The sequence below is a fragment of the Leuresthes tenuis genome, unplaced genomic scaffold (genome assembly GCF_036924035.1).
Source record: "Leuresthes tenuis unplaced genomic scaffold, fLeuTen1.0.hap1 SCAF_17, whole genome shotgun sequence".
Lineage (NCBI taxonomy): Eukaryota > Metazoa > Chordata > Actinopteri > Atheriniformes > Atherinopsidae > Leuresthes > Leuresthes tenuis.
In genome coordinates, this window is record NW_027325371.1 from 6,161,086 (window position 1) to 6,178,064 (window position 16,979).

Sequence of the window (16,979 nt, forward strand, 5' to 3'; positions counted from 1 at the left end):
CTCACTAATTACAATTTTAGCCAAGTAACTGGCAACAACAATATCCGCCTCAGGCTTTTGAATTACACAACTATCATATTGAGCCTTTCTGCCATGCCAGCCGGCAGGTTACAGTATTGCTCCTGATGATTGCTGCCTCGCTGTGTTTTGGTTAGCTGTTCATGTGAGTGATTCTGTGAAATGCACTCCAGCAGCTAAATAGAGGCCACTATACCAGATGAAATACTTACCTCTGCTCAGCTTAGGAAACCTAGCGCATAGATCTCTCCACCCATCAGAAACCTGACCAATCAACGATCTTAAATCACTGCACTAGGTTCAATTTCTGGAATTGCCCTTGACCTCAGCGAATAGCGCAGTGTGTGGGCGTGGCCAAGAATAGTTTGGTTGCGCCGGACGTCGCTCATCAACTTTTGCTACTAGAGGATCTTTGCAAAGCTACTTAGCAGCTACGAAACACTTAATTTTTTTGTGTTAATTTGTAATCCATCTTGGTATATTACTACCTTTCTGAATTCAAACTGAGATTTAAAATAGTCGGAAAATCGACGAATACCTGAAGTGACGGGGAGACTCCATTTTCGTATGCAGCTGATCTGGCTAGCCAGCAAGACGGCGCAAAGCTAGCTGGTTGCGTTGCTAGGCTAACTTTCCCTTCCAGGCTACGGAGCCAAAGCAAGCAAGTAGCTTGCGGTAAAATTGTCAACCTGACGATACTTTTGTTGACTACAAAAGACTCCCAGGTAGGTATCCTAGTTTGCATCGCCGTGATAGCATACTGCTCCACAGATATGTCCTAAGATCCTAGTTTCCATGAATGATTTGATGCAGGTATTTTACGCTAGCTTCAGGCCGTTATTGCTACATTGATGTTTAGCCTCCTCCCTCAGCTGATAACAGCATATATCCCCAGCAAGCTGAAATGCTAAGCTAATGTGCTATGGAAACAAATTGGAACCCAGTCACATTCACATAAGGTTATCATTGTCTGGTTATTGTGAGACGCAGATTTTTAAAAATGACCACAAGATGAGAGAGCGCGCTAACTTTGGCGCGTTAGCTAATAACTAATGTAACACACATATGATGCTATGTACCAGGCTGGAATGCCCAGAAATGCAAACCTCCTCACTGTTTGTTGTTGTTGTTGTTGTCGTCAATAGTGTTACTTTGATCCGTGTGATTGCAGCATGCTGATGGTGGGAGGCAATGGACGGGTGCACTAGAATGAGTGTGAAGGAGCTGTGTGAGACCGATGACCTGGCCACCAGTTTGGTGCTGGACCCTCTTTTGGGTTTCAGCACCCACAAAATGAACATTAGGTAAGCTGTTACACGTGGGATGCAAAGCTCAGTCAATTAATGTCACGATCGTTGAGCAATTACATTCCAGTGATGTGAGTAGTTTCTGTTTGGCTTTCACAGTCAGACAATGTTATTGTGATCATTTCTGCTGGTTGCATACTTATGAGGACATGTGTACACATGCCATGACACCCAAGCCTCTCTGAAAAGTGTGCGGTACACAGAAGCTCATGCTAGATGTTTGTTTGTTTCAAATATTTGAGCATTTTGAATCAAATTACATGAATCTATTATATCTGGTCAGCTGAAGAACACTTCATTCAATCCACTTTATTAGATGTACAGGCAAATATTGCCAAGGTCAACAACTTTAACTTAAAGGAAAGTGACCCCAGTGCTTATGCAAACGTATCTTTATAGAGACCAGTTCAGTGGACTTTTAATCATGTAGCATTGTTATTGTTCGCCAGCTTGGACTGAGAAAAAAATCTAACATTTGATCATTTTTAAGTGATGATAATCATAGTTTTATTCATTGTTTTGTCACATTAGATGTTGAGGTTGATGCAGCTGATCTTTCAGATTAGAAAGTGTCTTTCTAGCAAAGATGCAGTAATTATCATGATCTAAATGTGGAACATCATTAGTGGTTGTAATTTCGCAGTAGTCAGTTGGTTGTGTAACTAATCACTGGTTTTACATGCCAGATAGGCAATATAGAGAAAAATGTGAGTAATTTATCAAATCTTCTCTTGGTCACGACAGCATACTGTTGGATGTTGTATCTAAAATATATATGTTTAAAAAAGTTTGTTTACACCGTTTCATTTCATTGTTGCTTACGTGTCATTATCTCTGTTTTAGTCCCCCACCAGAGGTTCGGCGTTGGGGTAACCTCAAGGAGACTTTGTTAAGATTTCAACGTACGCACGACTTCAATGCTACGTTTGAGGCACTGACGGTGGGAGAGCTAGCTGGTGACTACTTCAATGCTCTGGGAAGCCATCGACAGGAGCTGCTGAGACAACATGTAGGCATGAAATTATTCTGAATTAGGAATAGGAATTCAACGATTCTTGAATTTTGTCACTACAGTCTAACCCATTTACTGTATGATGTGGATGCAGGTTTATCGCTACCTCAGTGCCTTCCTGCTTGATAGTGGAATCAAGATAGAATCCTGTGACAGATACTCCTCAGAGACGAACGGAGCAAAGATAACATCGACGAGGCACTGGTAATCACTCACACTTGTAACTTTGAATTCTTTAGGCAGGACTAACAGTAACTGTTGCTGTTTCAGCGCAGTGGTTTAAAACTGTATGTCTGCTCTGCAGGTTTGTGGGAGAGCGAGTGGAGGTCTTGCTGGGCTGCATAGCAGAGCTGAGCCCAGCTGACAGTGCTGTGCTCAGGGCAGGGGTCAATGACTTTAGTGTGATGTATTCTACACGCAAGCGCTGCGCTCAGCTCTGGCTCGGGCCGGCAGCTTTCATCAACCACGGTGAGTTTGTTTGCATTCACGATTAACGTTTTTCTCGGAGCATGCAAAAGGCGAGTTGGAGTGGCTTGTTGTTGGGTTTCATGAGCAGAACACTTTAGGTTGCCGTCACTGTTTTTAGTTATCAGGGTCAGCAAATATGGAGGAACCTTGGGAGAAATGAATTTGTTGGTCCGTGCACATGTAAATGGAAGCTTGACTGGCATTAGCTGCTTCTTGCTGTTCTCACCGTGTACTTTGTAGAGTTGTAGATGAGCTTTGTCGAAGCATTTTTGTATAATAGGCACATTGTCTCCAGATGAACCTGGAATGCACAATGTTGTCTAACTTGTCCACCTCTCATTGACGGGTAATGCCGTGCAAATAAGTTACTTTACTTTGAAATGTGTTTTGAATGCAGGAAGTGTTTTGCCTCAGTGGATGATGATTAATTTGACCTTTCAAAGATACGTGGATAGCCACGCCTTCATTGCTGTGCAGCATGTGTCACAGTCAGAGATTCGATCGACTAATGAACTCGGCCATGAAGTTGAGTTCATTAGTCAGTTTGATGAATCCCGTTCATGAATGAGCACAATGTTAAAAGTGTACAGAAAGCACACATAGATTGTTTTCACCACAGTGAAAATACACACAGCTACTCATGCAGAGAGGTGAATGTGTGTTGAGTCTGAAAATGTTTCTTAATGTCAGTGAAATTGAGCTGTTTTTTATCAACACCGGCCCAAAGTTAGGTACTCACAGATTGTTCTTCAGAGAACGCCTGCCGGTCTGTTCGCTTTCAGCTGAGCTGTTTATTTTCCAAAAGGCTGTTTGAATCCCAGGTTGTTTCTTTTCTTCTAACACTGATTTAGAGTTAATCAGCTTAATCTGTGAGCTTTTGCAGAAATGTATGAACAGCGATTGAAAAACGAGTCCATTGTATGTTGCTGTGATTGAATTAAGAACTTTCTAATATTTTCTGTTTCTTTTTCTTGCTTTTCTGGATTGAAGACTGCAAGCCAAACTGCAAGGTAATCTGCAATGTGCACGAAATTAAAATGAGTTTCTCTGGTAAATGCGTACCTGTTGTTAACGTTATTTAGTGACATTTTGTACCTTGAAAGTTGTGTTTCTATACAGAATTGCACTCTTCTTCTGTTTTTCCAACTGCTTTGTTGTTGCATCCCAAGGGGTCAACTAACCTTTGTCTAATGCTGTTTTTTCTACCTTTTGCACCTGCCCAGTTTGTCCCTGGTGAGAAAAACATTGCTTGTGTTGAAGTGATTCGACCCATATCACCTGGGGAGGAGATCACATGTTACTATGGTGCCAGCTTTTTTGGAGAAGGCAATGAAATGTGCGAATGCTGCACCTGTGAGAGGTGTGTCCATCATTTCATCAGGCATTGTCTTGATTGCTGATTAGATTTTGTTGATAAAATATTGGAAGAAATCTTCCTACCAACATTTTTCAACTTTCAGCATTTCATTCAGTTCTTTTCATTGTTCTTCAGGAACGGAGAGGGTCACTTCAAACACAGAGGGAAACAGCCTGAATGTGAGGAAACAAAGGACTCTGTGGGCCAAAAGTATCGCCTGAGAGAGCGATACCTTCGTCATCACAGAGAGAAAGGTCACTTTGCTGCGAGGCCAATAACACCAGGAATACACTCTGGTCTCTTTCAAGGTAACCAGCTCAAAAATGATGTCCTTTGAAAAGTAGCTACTAAAAAGCTTTGATTTAAATGCTAAATATTGTCAAAATGAATTTAGGCAAATTCAAACACAGGATGCACTTTGCTTGCCCAGACAGTACAGCATTTCCAGGAATAAGAATCAGTGCAGTTATACAGCAAGTTGTAATGGAGAAGGTTTAACAGTGTTCGGTGGTTATCAAATGCTTGGTGTGATTTAGCTGTAAGAAAAAGTGACGTGACCTGTTCATTCATGTCCATAAAGAATTGATCAAATATGAGATGAAAATAATTAAGGAGACCTAAAACTTGGATTTCTTGGTAAATAGTAATAATTACATTTTTGTGCTACGATAGAACAGAAAAAGTATTAACTAATGCTGCCACTTCTGTGCTATCCCATACATGTTAAAACCAGAGTATGTGTCTCCTCTGCATGAAGAGATTACTGTGCATGCTGTTGGAGTTTGGTTTTTAATCAGTTTGGTTTAAAGTGGAATAAATGTTTCTCCTCACGTCACAGCAACACACAAAATCACTGGTTGGGGTTTTAGATTGTGAACAGAAAGGGATCATCAGAAATATTATGTTAGACTGCTCACAAATGGGTCAAAGCTCTTAATCAGAATATTGTAATACCTTTAAAAATGATCGATTAATGCATATAGATTATTACCGTAGAACCATAGTTGTGATTAGGTTGCATGTGATACTGCATCTGCTTTGCATGAGCTAGCCTAAAGCTATGATAATGCAGCAGGAGGGAGAATTTGATATATTCCAGTGGATGATGACGGTATATTTGCACATACGTGTAGCAGTTTGATGAGCTTCTGTAAAGAGCTTAAGGCTATTTTTAAATGAGTTTTTCTCTTTTTTTTTTTTCCTACTATTGTTCGAAGTTTGCATGATAGAATGACCCAGATGATAAATGGATATGTAAGAATCTCACCATTTTTAATATTTTCTGTATGTATTATCCCCAGTAGATGTGTGTTACTTACTGCGAAAGACTTGATGCTTTTTTGTTTTAAGACAATGTTATCTTTTTTAGTGCTGAATGAACACATCAGCAGAAAAATGCTTTTGTGTGGAAAAGATTAATTTGAAGTGCTTGTTTGTTATCTTTCATTCATAGCCATCCCCTCAAGGAACTCCTTTACCCAGCAGATGAGGAGAAATGCCTTGAAGAACAGAAAATTGAGTCAAACAAAAAAGTGGAGACGAGAGAAGCAAAGACGATCCGGAAAGCCCCAGCTGAAATCCTCCACAGTCAAACAGCAAAGAACATTTCCACTTTTGTCCCACGTTGGTCTGAAGGACCTGAGAATCAGAGTGCGGCGCCACTCTGTGGGTTTTTTACTTAATTGTAAGGATCCCAAAAGCAAAGAGAGGGCCTTGCTGCTTCAGCTGGAGGAGGTGAAGCCAAAACACAACAGACTGAGGCAACTTGAGTCGACGGATGAAATTGACAACATTGCAGTAAATTTGACGCCTTTTACGCTAAATTCCTCCATGTCAGTTAATCAGAAAAGCAAACCTGATGGAAAGCCTGTCAAAGTGGTGGAAAGGCAGAAAGTTCACATCAGAAGCTCTTCAAGAACAAAGAGCATCACACAACAGAAAGAGGCGGGGTCCAGTAAAACCGAATCAGCAAACACTACTACGGCTCGTCATCCTGTTCAGGTTGACACGATCTGCAGTGCAATAACAAAGGAGAAGATAGACAAAGCAATCACAGGAAGTCAAAGCAACAAGTGTGGCAGTGTTGAATCCTGCACACCCGCCTCGGCTCAAAATCCAGCTGCAGAGCAACCACAGTGCAAGACTATTGGAGCTTCAACCCCAGTTGAGGTTTGTAAGAGAGTCACAGATGGATCGAAGAAGGCTGCGGACAATCCAGTAATATCCCTGAAGCAATACATCACAGTTAGTCTAACGAGGTTATCAGTGTCACAAAGTTCGGAGGCCAGAAAGCTGTGTGAAGACACGAAAGGTCGGGTTATGGTCAAAGGCAAGGCGAAACCGGGTCCTAAACCAGCAAATCTGACAGAAAAACGAGTTTCCAGGTCAGACTTCATCACAGCTGAAGGAAACAGAGGAGTTAGGGAAATGTTTTTCAAGGCCAAAGACAAAGTAAATGTAAGGAAGGAGCCTGCAACTGAGATTCTGGGGGATTCGTCCCATTGTGAGAAAAAGAGGGCTGACAAGGTTATTGAAATACAAACTTTGTCAGAAGAGGAGGAACGTTGCATCCAGAATGAGCAGCAGGATGTCGTAAAGGACAAAAGTAAAAGACAGAAAGAGAAAAGAAGTTCTGCTTCCACCGCTGTACAATGTAAAAGTAAAAGAACTGTGGAAGTGAAAGGGTCTGAATGTAAAGTCGTTTCCATTGTCGAGAATAGTGGACAAAATAATATCAAGTGTGCTGAAAATACAGTCACGGATGCGTGTCTGCATGAAGGAATTCCTCAAGTACCAGGACACATGAAAAGAGATTTGAGGAAACAGCCAGCAAGTAGACTGGAAGAAGACGTTGTTATAAAACAGGCAAAAGTTCTGCTGTCTGATATTTTAAGAAAGGATAAATCTGTAATAGATAAGAGATTGCAGGGAGATCTAGTAGGCAGAGAGTTTTGTACGGCAGTCTCTAAAGAAATGCAGAGTGCTGAGGGGGAAGTGGAACAGACTGAAATAAATGGAGGCAGGTGCCATCGTGCAGTGCAGAGGAGGATTTTGAGAGGACGTGAGAGGACGCCTAGAACAAGGAAAACAAAAGCAGACAATAAGCAAAGCACCAAGGGACACTTGAGCAAAGAAGTTCCTGTTTTATCTAAGACAGAATTGAGTGAGAAAAGTTTGCAGCTTCAGTCTTCACAGAAGCACAATGACCCACCTGCCACCTGCCTCAACCCACTACCTCATAAGTCAGTGATTTCTGCAAAAACAACAACTAATCTGCACCTAGACACTAATCCCCAACCGCACACGCAGTCCAACATACCTCTGAAGAAACGAACATTTCGCAGTTCTGTGGAAATAGACTCTGAACAAAGTCAGAACTCTTTTTCAGATCAGGTTTCCAAAAAAGCTCCCGAGTTTAATACAACTCCAGCAGTCAGGCAAGACCTTACCCCATGTTCAGGGGAGAACTGCAAAATGAAGAGGGATGGCAAAGTCAGAGTGAAAACAGAAGTCCAGAAGGTGACTCCCAAAAGGATCACGAAACAAACCTTTTCCAACAGAGTGCTTCGCTCCAGAGTTAATGAGGCTCAGCGAGACCATCTATCGAAGAAAGTTAGGAAATGTAAATTAGAGAGACGAGATGAAGATGACAACAAGGCTCAGACGCTGCGCAGTGCGGAACCTGTGGAGCTCAAACAAGTGGAAGATCCGGACAGTATCCAACAACAATGTGCTGAAAGCCCGTGTCCAAATGAATCTCAGACAAAAGATGAGGTGGATGCGTTCACTTCCGAGCAGAGTGCTTCAGAGGAGACCAAGTCGGGCCTTGATTTTAAGATCCGTCTCAAGAGGAGAAGAGGGAAAGTGTGGGAAATGCAAAATGAAAGCGTGGCATTAAAAACAGAGAAGGACGATGATTTGGTGACGTGCGATCCTTTTAAAGCCATCATGGATTCTGTATCAATTTTGAACATGGAGATGGAGGCAGCTCAGGCTCACGTTCATGCGAGTAAGAAGTCGAGGAGCAGATTGCATCGTTTGAAACGAAGAGGTGAAAGATTGAATGACAAGAAAACCGTCCTTTCCACGACTGGCATAAAATCAGACCAAGCCCTTGAAAATGCTGAAAGTGTGTGTGGACCAAGAGAATCTATTGATGGAAAAGCAGAAATGAAAGAGAAAGTTGACAGGCAGCTTCTGTTTGGAGTCCAGCAATTTACAGAAAAAATAGAGAGTCAAAATGGTGCCAGTGAGAAATTATCAGCGGTAGGGCAGGAAACTAAAATTGAAGATAATTTTTTAAATAACTGCTGCTTGTTTGAAAGTGGATCACAACAAAAGCTGGAGCCAGAATTGGATTTAAACGGTCATCCATTACCGGTGATCAAACTACGGCGGAAGGCGGAGGATATTTGGGAGGTGGACAGCAAAGAGGAGCTCTTCCAGCCTGAATTAAAAATAGAGCCCAATATTAAGAGAGAGATGAAGGGTCATGTTTTAGGGAAACAAAAGAAAGAATGTAATGATTTCAGCACATTCAAAGAGTACGCATCCTCTCAGAGGCTGAACAACAACTCAGCCCCTCTCAAGCAAGAGCCACCGCCATTTTCGTTGTCTCTGTCACCACTGTCGCTGTCTTCGCCTCTTAACGATAATAAAGCTGAGGTTATACCGTCCGCTGCAGATAGAATCACAGAAAGGTTGGAGATGACCAGTGGAGGAAGGAAACAGAGGCATAAAATGGACAGAATGCGCAAGTGTGGGCCTGTGGAAACACCCACCACATGCCTTAGTCACACACTTCAACAAATTGATAACAGTCTCTCGAGGCTCTCTGAGGGCTTGTGTTCATCTCAGACGTTGGAAAAGCCCGCAGCCTGTTCCAGTGCTGCTAATTCTGTCATCCAGCCCCCATCTCAGTCGCCTCCATTCACAACTGCAGATAACATGCTCTCTGGTGAGCCCAGCTTCACAAACTGCTGCGATGATATTCTGGACTTTCAGTGTCTAAACTTTGAGGGGTATTATCAGCCACAGAACATACTCCCATCTTCTCCATCAGATCTGTGTTCGTTGGATCCGCCCACTGATCCCTTCAGCAGCCCCCTCTCTCACAGCCCATCTGATACCTGGACCACCGAAACACCATACCTTGGCCCTCCGAGTCCAGGAAATAACTTCACCAGTGAGGATCTGCAGTTTTTCCCAGGCCTAATTTCTTCCAAAAGTGACTCTGTTCCTCTGGAGTGCGAAACAAAGGATGCCCCAAAAGACAGAAACCCATCCAACCCCGGTTTTGGTTTTTTGGCTGTGGGAAACTCAGACTTGATGGCTAAGGATCGATTTGCAAACAGAAATGTAGGAGCAAGGCTGTCCAAAGAAGACCTCAGATCTCAGTCTTTGTCTGCCAGCAAGCCTCGATTGTTTGGTGCAACATCATCCTCTCTTACTCCTCAAAATCCTGCTCCTCTAACCCAATCTTTCATCACCAGTCAGTCAAAAACCCAATCTAACCTCAAATCCCAGGGTCCCTTTCATCGCATGACCATTCCAAATAAATCGCAGCCGTTTTCAAGTAGTCAGGCGAACACGGTTAGAGGAGTTCCGTCACAAATGTCTAACAGATTCCTCTCTCCTCAGCTCTTTACAGTGAAAAATCCCAATCCTCCAGACAGTGCGTTCAACTTTCAAGAGAAACCCTCCACAGTTATTCACAGGGTTCTCAAGTTTCAGGGTGGAAACCAGAGTCAGAACTTGTATAGTGCACCTTGTAAAGACACCATGGCTGCTGGCAGCCCAACTGTCACGTCCAGGACATTCGGTGCAAAATCAGGTTCTATTGACAAGACTCAACAGAGTCAGAAATATGTTGTTAATCCAGACAACCATGACAAAAGCAACATTTCTGTTCATGGGTTTGGGAAGGATGTTGGTCACTTCGGTTCCTCCAACAATCCCATCAGGTCCAACACTCATTTCAACAAACCTAATTCTTCCATTTCCCAACCTTTCTGCAAAAACAAGATGTCCTCTGATAAGCAAGACAGTGCTGAAACCATCATGGCATACAAAAACTTTTCTGCATTGCCAAGACCCTTCTTTTTCCCCAGCAAAGGGCCCGAGGGTTATTCATCACCACAAGATAAGAGTATGAAACTGGATAAACCCACTTTGTCAGCTTCTGAAAAACACCAACCGTGTTACACTCAACAAGATCCTTTTGATTTCAGCTTCGGCTCCTCCCTTTCGCCAATGTCTCAGCACAGCAGCCCCCATGTGGCCCACAGCACACCTCCAGGTACTCCAGCACCAGCAAACAAGAGTCAGTCCTCGACCGCCTCAGCCTCTTTCCCTTATGGCTATCAAGGTCCACCCTACGTGCTGAACTTCAGTGGAGACCATTCATTGACCCTCGGTCTCAGAGATAATGCTGAAGGTTACTCAGGATATGGCTCAGCAAACTACACCTACCACTGCCTGATGGAACCGTCAGGTACTCAAGGAAGGCTGGTCCTTGAGCCTTGTGGACCACAACTGTCTAACCCAACTTCTTTGGGTGGATTTTCAGGGCTCAGAGGTCAGGACGAGCACTGCAGGAAGGACATGCAGCAACAGTGCCAGCCTGGGGAACATCAGGGCACATCACACTACGGACCAGTTACGTCCCACTCCATGGGTGCCACAAAACCCAAGAGAGTGAGGTTAGTGGTGACGGACGGTACAGTCGACTTGGATCTTCAGTACTCGGATTGATTTGTACGAGCAGAAGTCACTCGATCTGATCTTTGTGTTCAGTGGTGATTATCCAGTATCTTCTACAAAAAAGTTTTTTGTAAACAATTGCAGGTCATAGTCTACTAGTTCTAAACCCCCTGAGTTAAATTTTTTAAACATTATTTTGATGAAAAGTTGATGTACAAATAACTTGTACAGGGTTTTATGTAGAGCAGGCTTTTTTCAGTGTTTTAATTACTGTCTTACTAAAACTGAAATCCACTACAATTTGCTTAGAAAACCAAATTTCAGATGCATTCAGAACACAAAGCATTAAATATATCTGTGACGGGAAGTTTAAACCAAACATGGAATCCCTCTCACTGTACTGTAACATAGATGTATGAGTTTTTCTATACCATGTATGGTAGTAGAGACAGACGCCACCCTCATTGTTTGTAGGTACTTGTTTTGGTTGGGTTTGAAAAGGCAGCTTTGTGCCTCGGTCTTTGATATTCTTGTGACTTTTTGAAGCTCCTGTTTAAAACAATGTCTACCCTCATTTTTTTATACTCACAGTAAGCTCTTTTCTCACTCTTGTCTGTGTGCATGCGTTCGACAGGCACGTCTTGGGGGATCAGAATATGGCGCGTTGTCATACCCGATCACTTGACTGTTGCTTTTACATTACTCATTGATGCGTAAATGAAAGGCTTGTGCATGAACAGTTAAATGACTTCTCGACCTGAAACTATATATTCTAGTACATTTTAACTAGACAAACACGTTTCCACAGCTGCGCTCTTTGAGCACCTACGTGGACCAGGAGGTGAGAGAAATGGCAATATTTTTTTTCAGGCCAGTTGTGCTTCATGAATTGAGGGATTCTACATTAAGAGATCTTTGTATTGCAACTTCTCTCAGCTGGCAGACTGAGAAGAGAAAATGTTCAATATTACCTTGTTGCATCAGCAATGTGACAATCTTCTCACATGTTAACTCGGTTCTCATTCGTTCACTTTTTCCCAAGGAAATTACAGAAGGATACATTGTTTATTGTCTGCAGTAGTTATAGGTTTCTTTTTTTTGTTGTTGTTGCTGATTGAGCTACACATTTGCAAGTGTTTTATATTGTAACCAGAGTTATTTGCTGTTGATTGTGGAGGTCACGAGGGCATTCCGCTCTTTTCATGATGTACTGTTTGTTGAACCCATTCGACATCGTGAGGCGGGGGTGTTCGGTGACACTGCACAGCCTTACATTACTACCACAAAGATGTACTGTCTTGTTATGGAAAGGCCAATTATTTATTTTAATATCCTCACTCTTGAAAAGGTGCTTTGATGTAATTTATATTTCACATTGATTGTTCAAACTATTAGATGTTTTTTTTGTTATTATTTAATGGGACAAGATAAAATATTTACATTGAGTATTTAATTTCAAAGTCTTTGACATCTTATCCAGTTTTTTGACTGTTGCAGATGAAGCTTGCTTTTTTCTAATTGGCTGTTAGTCTTACTGGAAATCTGCTGTAGAAATGTACAAATGTAGCTTATATCATTAAAGACAATTCTTTTTTTGTAATTTTGTCTCTGCCTATTTTCTGGAAGTACTTGAGTGCAAATTGCCACCAAATATTTTATTGTTTATACTTTTTTAATTTAGTTTGGGGCCCTATTATCTCTTCAGTCAGTTAATTTCCTTCGTATTTAAGCTGCTAATTATTTTCCCGTTGGTTGAGTTACACGCCTGACAATGTGATATTATTCCACAAAGTTATTTCCATTAACTTAACATGAAAAAAGCTGCAACCAGACAATATCTTGAGTTTGAAACGAAGCAGCTATAATAGGGGTTTCTGATCAATCAGCTGTGACAAAGAATCAGTCCAAATAAAAAGTGCTTTCTTGCGCTCGTGCACGTTAACTTGATGGTCACTCTAAAACGACGGAAAATCCACTTGTCCCAATTCACAGGCAAATACTGTCTGAATTTGCAGATTCACATTAGTATCAGATCACAGTCAAATACTGTAATATCAGTCAAGTATTCACCAACATTCACCCGTCCAGCTGCAGTCTATACACTGAAATACCCAAATAAATTTAGTTATCGTCCAATCGTATGAAGTGTTCAAGAAATGGGCCGTTCTGCTTTTGCTATTAGCACTTTAGATATATTTTTGGTACTATTTAAGTACAAGAGAACCGGGACTTTAACCTGAGACCAGTTCTACACTTTGACATGTGATATTGTAAAAGATCTGACTCTCATTCATGTCAAGTAGACGTGAAGCTGAACTGTTAAGATGTTAGAGGGTGCTCACCACAGCAGTCAGAAGAAGATGTTATAATCCCGACATCGCAAGCAAAGAAAATTGTTGTCCCACATGTATGGTCTCTTTTTTTTGCTTTGTTCATGTATTTGTTCCCCTCCTGCTGTAAAATATTCATTTGGCTGATTTCAAAGCTCGGGGCAAGTGTTCATCCCCCGGTTTAGTGCTTCGTCTCTTTTTTCTCCACCTGTTCTTTCATCTTACAACCAGCATTCTTCTCTTCAATCCTCTCCTCTCTTACAGCATATGACCCACTTCTGCTTTTCTTTCGAGCTCTCACTACCAGCCAAGCAGCTATTTCTGTTGCCAAGTATAACATATTTTTCCTAATGAGGACGGAAAGAGAAAGAGAAGGAGATTATCCGTTACTGGAGTGACGGAATGGGGGTTTTGCAGATTGCACAGTTTAATTGTTGGGGAAGAAAGAAGTGATGACAAATATTAATGTTAAAACTGTTTCTCACTTGTCATAACAGAGTACTGGGGGTTATTTTGCATAAATATGCACACCCATTTGTTCAATTGTGACTCTAGTTTGGCTGCAGCAAATGATCAAAACACAATGACAGACTGTTAAGAGAGTAAACGTGATTCATCTCAAATATAGCTCCTCGATAAAAAATCCGGCACAAAAGTGTTAGCAGCAAAAATTATGAAAAAAAGGTGGTGGTTCTGTGGTACAATGTCTTTTGTCTGAGATTATGAGCAACATTATTAGGGAATTAATGTTGATGCATCTGTGTGTAAAAGGAGAAAATCAACACTACTGAATAATACTTGCCTTTTAGTTTGTGGGTAAATGAGAGCTTTTTGGGCTTGTTAAAAGAGACCGCCGTGTACTATTTCAGGGGAAATGAACTGTTAGACACAGCTTTGTGTTGTAATTTCTACTATAATCTTTAACATATACATTATGTGAAGTCTGAGGTAAAAACTACATTTATTTCCTCTTTAATGTTGTAAAAAAGAATTGTAAAGTCAGTCATAACTGTTCACTTTTTCTTTTCTTGCAACAGAATTTCTTACTGTGCCACAATTATTTTCCAACCATTCTAAGTTTTTTTTCCTTATTTATTGCTTCTCACATCTTGCTGGTGTGTACATCACAACAGCAGTGCATATGTAGACACGCGACACCATGTTCCCTCTGTTCAGACATCTGGGGATTATAATCTGTTGTGGGATATGAGCCCTGCCAAGCAGCTGTAGCCGTGCAGAATGGCTGGCTGTGTTAAGTTGATGTGGGATTTTGTATGAGTGGAGCATACTGGAGGCACAATCATCATCAATAGTGGGGTAGCAGCACATAGAAACACAAATGGTTTCTAACCCTCAGAAACAGCTTATGCTGTGAAGAGAGAGCTTTCCAGAGGTGTTAAAACATGTCACATTATTTCCCAGGTGACAGGTGGCACAGGCTTCAAATCACTGGCTACTGGCTGAAGTGTCAGTACATTAGTGTAAATTATGACAGTAGCAAAACCCTGACAGAGGGGACTGAATAAAAACGTCAGCTACACAAGATGGGATATTGCTCTTATCATTATTATGGCTATCTTTCTTTATTAAGTCTGACTCCCTGCTGTTAGGGCAACTCTGCTGTCTCCTGGTCCGAGCCACAGTCGTGCTTGTGTCGTTTTGATGAAGTACGGTCATTTTTTTTCTAGCTTAGTGTAAGTGCTTTCCCTACTCTCAGCCAATTAATGTCGGTCCAGATTGAGCTTGATGAACGAAACTTGTTAAATGCACACTTTGACACATACAGACACAATCGGTCACAGGAGCAGTGCAGGTTTACAGTTCAGTGCACAAGGAAAGCAGATCAGAGGGTGCACTAGTTTTAATTTAAGTTGCTTTTGCACGAGTGATGAGGTGCACAGCACCCACTGTGCGAGGATTAATTCAATTCGCCTGTAGTGCTAAATGCATGGATCTCATAGATGTAATGCTAATGTTTTTAATTTCACTTTAAAGAAAATGTATATCTACGAACATGAGCACAGATTTCCTCAGCATGCCTGAGATATGACGTCTTTGCATTTGCTTCACTCATTTCAGCATACAATTGCTATACTTGTGTTCCATATTCAGTTAGGAATAAGGCAGCAGACTGTTAAATCAGCTGAATGTGTTAAAAAGTTGTGCAACTATCACGTTTCTCCTTGAGAATATGGAAGGAGAAAATATGGAAGGATTAAACACCCTAATATGGGGTTCAATAGAACCTAAAGTAGAAACTCCCAAGTTACTTAATAAGGGTGGAAAAGCAAAGGCTAATTATGTCCTGTCTCATTTCAAGGATGACCTGTAGGATTTACAAGGACTGGTAAATATTTAGTGAGAATGAAATGCACATCAGAAATAAGCTGCCGAACAATTTAGGATACACAGTAAAGAAGGCAAGATCCTTTGGGGGTGGGGGCTAATTATGGGCTTTCATTGGAATAACCACAACGGCTTCTCAGTGTAGAAAAGTGTATTGAGCAGCAGATTTCAGTCACCTTCAGTAGCAAAAAGGAGGATACCTGGCTGCTGGAGAACATCTGTTTACCTCTGCGGTCACTGCTACCATACATGCATGTATAGAACCACTGTATCACCCCAGCTCCAAACTATTAAAGGGGTGTTAGCTCATCAAAGTGAGTTTGACATGCTTCACTCGCTGGTATAATGGAGTTGATTTCTACTTGCTATTCAATTCAGCTGATAGAAAGCTCCTCCTCCACCCACAGTCCTCCCCTTCATCCTGTGATGATAAGCATTGCAGCAGTGGCTCCCCTCATCCACTTATACACATCTCTTTCATTCCTTATTCATATTTCTGTGGGTGTTAGAACACGCATGTTGTCCTTACTGTTGCAGATTGCACTGGATTTGGATTTAATTGTTTGGACTGTTGAAGAAATCTTTGAAACACAAGAATTCTTTCTCTAATTGATTTAGTTTTCTGTTGATATTGCACGGCAACTACTTAATTATCTTTTATGTATTTCTGGGTGAATGTTTGGTGTGTGTATCTCTGCACCATTGGGTGGATTCCTCTGTGTTCTGTGGTGCTTTCAGCTCTGTGAGAAGACAAAAAAAACTGGTTCTTTTCACAGCTAAGAGTCTAACTCCAAAACATCAAAGACACAGGGAGAGGAGGAGAGAGGGTTAGACAGATAGAAGGAAGGAGGGGTATGCCCTGTATCTGGGTAATGATAGAGGAGGGAGAGATAGAGGAAGACAGAGAGGTGAGGGAGGAGGGTGAGAAAGAGAACCAACCAACCAGTACAAGGAGAGAGAGGGGGGCACTCTGAACAAGCTGAAGGGAAGGAGGGAGGAGGGGAGGACATCGAGCGAAGGATGGGGAGATTGCCGGACCGAAGAGATAGAAGTGTTACTACAGAGCTACTGCTGTTGGAGGACAGTCTGGGAGTCGAGGATAATGCTCCATCCCTCAGCATATAGTGGCACGCCGGACACCTTGTAATTTCTTGTGGTGGCTGCCGTTGTGAAGGAGGAGGGTCTTTACTGTTGCTGCTGTGATTGTCTTTTTTTCCCTTTCCATTACATCTTCCAGCTCGTCCCTACTCACTCCTTATTCCTCTGCAACTGGCAACCGCTGGGCTCCCCCTCCTCTCTTTTCTACTTCTGTCCCCTTTTTCCAGTGGAGGGATTTCTGTATTTCATCAGGGATTGTAGAAGACAGTAAGAATGTTTTCTGTCTTTTTTCTTTCCTGACATGCATGGAAACGGAGGAAGGTGCAGGGCAAAGCAGCAGA

General features: G+C 41.9%; 2 protein-coding genes across 2 annotated transcripts in view; both read left to right on the plus strand.

Annotated features, from left to right (window-relative positions):
• The first annotated feature begins 370 nt into the window (after positions 1-370).
• On the plus strand, positions 371-12,464 carry kmt5c (lysine methyltransferase 5C). Its single transcript, XM_072368024.1, has 9 exons — positions 371-743; positions 1,190-1,322; positions 2,169-2,334; positions 2,432-2,541; positions 2,642-2,805; positions 3,796-3,815; positions 4,029-4,165; positions 4,298-4,470; positions 5,616-12,464. The coding sequence occupies exons 2-9, from the start codon at positions 1,210-1,212 to the stop codon at positions 10,913-10,915; spliced, it is 6,183 nt and encodes a 2,060-aa protein (XP_072224125.1). The 5' UTR covers positions 371-743; positions 1,190-1,209; the 3' UTR covers positions 10,916-12,464.
• A 4,074-nt stretch (positions 12,465-16,538) lies between these two features.
• shank1 (SH3 and multiple ankyrin repeat domains 1) overlaps positions 16,539-16,979 on the plus strand; it is a 75,815-nt gene continuing 75,374 nt past the window's right edge. Inside the window, exon 1 of the mRNA XM_072368226.1 lies at positions 16,539-16,905. The gene's annotated coding sequence lies outside the window, so the exon portion shown is untranslated. The remainder of the gene's footprint in view (positions 16,906-16,979) is intronic.

What these genes read in the sequence shown, in the direction of transcription:
- kmt5c (XM_072368024.1), top strand. Translation starts at nt 1,210, where the DNA reads ATGGACGGGTGCACTAGAATGAGTGTGAAGGAGCTGTGTGAGACCGAT. An exon ending in GGCAGCTTTCATCAACCACG is followed by an intron (nt 2,806 to 3,795) that starts GTGAGTTTGTTT and finishes TCTGGATTGAAG; the next exon opens with ACTGCAAGCCAAACTGCAAG. An exon ending in GAATGCTGCACCTGTGAGAG is followed by an intron (nt 4,166 to 4,297) that starts GTGTGTCCATCA and finishes ATTGTTCTTCAG; the next exon opens with GAACGGAGAGGGTCACTTCA.